This window comes from Lissotriton helveticus, chromosome 4_2, assembly GCF_964261635.1.
Source record: "Lissotriton helveticus chromosome 4_2, aLisHel1.1, whole genome shotgun sequence".
In the NCBI taxonomy this organism is placed as follows: Eukaryota; Metazoa; Chordata; class Amphibia; order Caudata; family Salamandridae; genus Lissotriton; species Lissotriton helveticus.
In genome coordinates, this window is record NC_136064.1 from 131,345,627 (window position 1) to 131,351,626 (window position 6,000).

Genomic DNA, 6,000 nt, shown 5'->3' on the forward strand with positions numbered 1-6,000 from the left:
AGCCAGTGGTTGGGAAAATTGTAAACATTCCTCCTTTCAACTTTTCTGACTGCTGACAATGTGGCATCCGCAACCATTTGCAAGAGCAAGGTCCATTGCTTGGTGCACGCACGTCCTTTGTATGCCAGAATGTATAGGCACACCACACACTGTGTCGTCCTTGAAGTGCCTAACCCCCCCCCTAAAAATAAATTATTTTCCCAGTATCTAGGGAGTGTTTTCCCTGGGTGTGAGGTAGTTATTGTTTTTTTCCTATTCCTCACCACCAAGTTTTACCCGGTGGTGAGAAACAGGAATAAAAAAAATCCTCACACATTCCACCTTAAATTGGGTGGGCTATGTAAGGTACTTTCTCTGGATATAGGATTCCATCAATGGCAAGATGACAGTCCTCCCAAAACTGTGTGAGAACGTCAGCTTGTTGAATAGTATATTCCCTTGTGGTAAATATATTAAAGCAAATTATCAACATGTTCGCTGAAGTAAATAAAAAATCCTACCTGAAGTAAAAAAATATATATAGTGAGTTATTTATTAATATGTACTGTGATAAATAGAATTATTAGAAGTAACGCACTAATATTTAAATAAAACATAGTGTTACATTAATTTGTAAATCATAAAAATGTTACATGTAAAATATATTTTCTTTCAAGATACTATTTTAAACAATTAACTAAAATATTTAAATCTCTAACTATTTGAAATAATGTTGTTATTATGAGGATTTATTTTAAGCTACCATTATTATCTATGGAAGGGTTTTGCGGTATTAGTGGTTGGCCATGTTTTGGTCTGGACTCACTATTGCTTGATTTTGGCAGTAGTAACTTTACATTCATGAAAGTAACTCCACTCTTATTTCTGGGTTTGGAGACATGTGAGTCTACACGTTTTAGTAACTTTAGGCTCTGATCTTGTGAACAACGCAGGTAGTAAAATTACGCAAAAGTGTATGGGGCGCTACTTTTTATATCTGATGTGCAATTGATTCTACTTGATTTGGTCCATGGTATAATGACTGAAACTGTGAATAAGTACTCTGGAATGATTGAACCAACATGAAATAGTGAATATAAAAGTTTCATAAAAACTAGGTAAATATATTTGTTAACTTCCTTCTTGCATCTGTGGTATTTCAATGTCACTAGATTTAATGAGAACAGACATGTAATATTATTGACCACCTCAAATTCTAGTGCATTCTTGACAGTGAGCTGCATGAACACCTTTCTATGTTTTACTCCCAGTTTCTAATATCATCATGTCATTTATTTGAGCCAAGTTCAGAGAAAAATTATTGTATATGGATAAATGGTAAAGATTTATATGCTTTATTGTTAGAAACGGGACCCCCCAGCCGGCCAAGGCTCACGCCAAAGTCAGTCAGGGATCGCCTATTCTAAGTCAGGGCGAGGGAGTTACACACCAAGATAAGCCCCGCTCACCCTCTAGGTAACGTGACGCGAGCAGCAAGGCTAATCTCAGAGGCGATGTGTAAAGCGTTTGCGTGCGCACCCCAGCGACAACACCCTAGGCCCACCACAAAGGAAACTCCACGCAAGGTTATATAAAAATAGCCTTTGTATTATAATAAAAACACATTAGATAAGACACACACTTTACAATGTGCCAACAGGCACGGGCAGAATTTACAAGGGATTATGTACAGGACAGGGCCACCTGGACCACTGTCAGGGGTATGCACTTTTTAGAAATAATACTTGTAGGTATAACACTTAGCACATAGACATATAATGACTGTAGCACAAAAAATGATATATGTAGCATACAACCAGTAATCACTGGTAAGGGGTAAATACCTCCTACGCAACCCTAACCACTGGTAGGAAAATCACGCAGGGAACTAGGACCTTATTTTCAGGACCTATGGGAGGAAAACCATCACCTAAGAAGGGAAGGAAACCTAAAACAATCCTTTAAGCAGGTCACTTTTAGCAAAGGGGAAGGAAGAGCAATCACCTAAGCAAGTCACATTTAGCAAAGGGACCAAAGCATTAAACACATTGCACATGAGGCATCAAAAATACATTCACCTAAGCATGTCACATTTAGCAAAGGGAAAGAAGCATAATACATTCACCTAAGCATGTCACATTTAGCAAAGGGAAAGAAGCATAATACATTCACCTAAGCATGTCACATTTAGCAAAGGGAAAGAAGCATAATACATTCACCTAAGCATGTCACATTTAGCAAAGGGAAAGAAGCATAATACATTCACCTAAGCATGTCACATTTAGCAAAGGGAAAGAAGCATAATACATTCACCTAAGCATGTCACTTTTAGCACAGGGGAAGAAACATAAACAATCATCTAAGCAAGTAAATCACAATGCGCAAGGTGCACATGGCACAGCACTAGAACTGTCCCTCAGGCCAACTGGGCTCGCAAGGGCTGAAATGCCCTGAGTCCAAATGTCAGGGAGGCTGCGCAGGCAGCCAGGAACACAAGCCTAAACGTGGCAACTGCCCACAAAGTGCTGTGCAGTTGTAAATACTGATGGCCAACGTTGGAGCCTCGTGGGCTCAAGAACAATGGGGAGGGCAACACAGCGTGGGAGCCACGGGGCTCTGACCAACTGCCTGTGTCTCAAGAACCTCCCTGGGCTCTAACAATTATAAAGTCACTCAAGAGCCTCTCTGGCGTTCCAAAACAAATGTGGGCGATGAGGCTCTCTCAGGGCTCAACGAACAACTGGGGCGCAAGAGCCTTTCAAGGCTCGAAGAACAAGTGCCCCCAGCAACGTAGGAGCCCCGCTCGGGGGCTCAAACGCAAAGATATGCCACCTGAGCCTTGACCGGCTCTTAATAAACAAAATGTGCCTTCGCATTGGAGCCTCTGCTCGGGAGACTCAGGATCCACAAGGCACCTCAGGGAGATCGCACCCAAAGGGGGGGCGGGCACCAGCACTGTGCCTCGACGCCCCCTCCCAACAACAACACCGGACTACACTCACCGGTCGGCGGGACTCGGTCGGTCTCCTGGGCGGCCTCTGGAGAGCCGCGTGTCTCCTCTCACTGCGGTGGGGGCAGGCACCGGAAATGTGCCTCGGGCCCCCTCCCCCTGGATTCCGCAACTGCTGCCGGACACCGGGCACGCTCCCTCGGGGGAGCCTCACTTCCTACTCCGTCGCCGGTCGAACCCCTATGGTTGCCAGGCAGCACCTGTGGCTGGGACCAATCCCAGCGCGGCGGGTGCCTGACGTCAGGAGGGCTGCGAGGCGGCAAGAGGACAGCCTCCCGGGCCAGCGGCGGTGATCTCGGGGCAATGCTGGGTGGGCACCGGCTCGTTTAAACTGCAAAGCGAGGTGGGCACTCGTAAATTAAATAGCGAGCACAACAGACTCCGCACCGGCTGGGCAACCACGAGCAGGCACAGCCAGAAAAGCGCTCCCAAGCGCTATAAGGAAAATAAAGCGCTCCCCAGCGCTAGAGGGGAAAGTCAAGCGCTCCCAGCTCTAGGAATTCAAAATGAAGCACTTTCAAGCGCTAAAGGCAATAAAAAGCACTCCTAAGCGCTTAGAGGCAAAAGCAAAAGCTCCAGGAAGGTCTGGAGGCAGGCAAGGGGGCAAGGCTGGGCCCAGAGCCAGCACACTGGGTCTCCAGGCAGGGAGACAATCCAAGTGGCGGTCCTCTTGGCCCCAGCAACAGCAGCAGCCCCCTCAGATAAGATCCTGGCAGAGAACAGTTTCTGTGGGGACACAGCCCCATTTTTATACAGGTCATTCCTTTGTGTCAGGGTGCAAGGTGGGGGGAAACCAGTTGCAGTTGGCTTTGGAGAACCCTTGATGGCCCAACCACCCCTTTCATTCACTGGGGAGGCTAGGGTCGTTAGATGCACCACAGGGGGAGGAGCCAGCATTGTGTGGGGAAAGCCCAGCTCCATCAAGGAACCAGGTGCAGCCCCTCCCTCACATCACTCAGGCTGATCTCTCCACTCACTCCTGGGCAGACCCATCCAGGCTTCCTGGAGCCAGGCATGCCAGCCAGCTCCAGCCAATCACGCTCCAGCACCCTAACTGCACACACACATCAATGTCTAGAAGTGGCACTTCCCCACTAGACACATACAAGCCGCACATACCATTGCGCAGCATTCACTCTCACGAGTTCACACATACCAAACTCGAGCCTGCACTCCCCACACATCAGGAACTAACATGGACACAAGCATTCCCCATGCATTCCTATGGGAGGGCAGGCCAGCCATACTACACGCACGCACTTTACCCTGGGACACAGGCAAAAAGTGCGCAGAGACCCAAAAATCACTAACATTGATCATATACCAAAAGCAAAAAGATTAGGGGTGAACCTGCCATAAGGGCCAAGTCCAACATTTATCATATATTTTTCATCATCAATGTGATTTTGCTAAAAGCACAAGAATTTACATTTGATCACCTTTTGATTCCTGTTTCTAATTACAGTAACAACATCAATTTGCAATGAACACTTTGATCATACTTGAAATAACCGGAATTGATGAAACAAATAACTCACTAAAGCAACAAAGCACTCGCAATATTTCAAAACATAAACATAGACCATATGTTTGTATAACAGTTATGTTTCTCCATACCTTTAACTTGGGTAACAGGATTCATAGAAAACAGAAAAAAAATAAGCATGCACATTATTATAAATATTTCTTACCTGAGGTGAAGATTTTGTTGAAAAGGGGTAACATCCCTGAAATTGTATCATCAATGAAGTCAGACTCCTGTCCAGTATATACATCCATCACTAAAGTTGTATCAAAGTGTTGTTCATGGAGCTCTTTCAGAGCATCAATTTCTGCCATTTTCACTGATGGTAATTTTCAAATTCTACTTTTCTGTGTGCAAACCTTTTCCTATACTAACTAATCTGAATTTTAAATTATTGATGTTCAGAAGTCAACTGATATGCGCGTGATCCTCCCTCATTTAAAATTCTATTCTTGTTTGATGTAATATGAGTTACTTCCTCAAATATTGTTCATGCTGTTTGCAAAGCATAACACTGTCTATCATGACGCATATCGGTTGACCAAAAATGAAACAACAAAACTATTTCGCAATTGTGCTACCACAATGAATATTGACCTGATCTAGATCTCAGTGGATAGGTTACTCCATCACAGCGGTGATGGATATCCTGTCTGCTGCAATAAAAATCCTCCAATAATCTAAGAGATATATATTTTGAAGTATTGGTTTTCCTGTCACCGTTGTGATGGTGTAACCCGTCTGCCAAGATTTAAGTCAGGCCCTAGACTTTTTGTAAAGGTCCTTCAAAAAACATGCACTTTGCCAAAACAATGCATTGGGTCACTGCACAATTGAAGGCGGTTGGGATACGGGGATGGGATATTTGTAATCAGATGATCATGGCTAGACGTGCCCCATGGGTTGGACACCTTAGAAAGGAAGGATGGGGTGACTGTGTATTAGCTGACTTCAACAATGGGCATGTTAGTAGATTTTTATTGGAGCATTTGGGGAACAGGAACCTTGAATATCATACAGGGAGAAGATCCCTGGTGCCGCTGGGGTTCTTTTATAGACCATACAATCACACTACGCAAGGGGGGGATCGACCTAAACTTAAAATGCCGTTAGGGAGTCTTACGGATTTTAACCATACTAATACGTTTGCTCCCCTTTCAGACCTTGAAATATGTGATTGACTGTCCTCTGAACCTATATTGGTGGCAGTGGATTCTATTACTCAGCCAATCATCTCCTGTGCGACCACTTCAGTTTCACAGATTTGTTCTAGGGGAGAAGACATAGCTACTACTAGTGACACAAGTTGCACGCCATCATTAAGTATGCCTGCGCCAATATTGCTCCCTATAATGGAGGACAATTTTTTGGTACATAGTACTGAGGAAACTCTGGAGTGCAATGGCAATGAAAAAGAAATAGGGGAATCTAATTTTATGTTCTGGAACATTGCAGGCTTAACATCAAAGGTGACAAATAGCTTATG

At 44.5% G+C, this 6,000-nt stretch overlaps 1 protein-coding gene across 1 annotated transcript in view; it reads right to left on the bottom strand.

The window, feature by feature from the left end:
• LOC144751975 (nicotinamide N-methyltransferase-like) overlaps positions 1-4,828 on the bottom strand; it is an 84,823-nt gene extending 79,995 nt beyond the window's left edge. The window contains exon 1 of the mRNA XM_078639934.1: positions 4,681-4,828. Coding sequence (XP_078496060.1) covers positions 4,681-4,828 — 148 coding nt within the window. The remainder of the gene's footprint in view (positions 1-4,680) is intronic.
• Between the last annotated feature and the right edge of the window lie 1,172 nt (positions 4,829-6,000).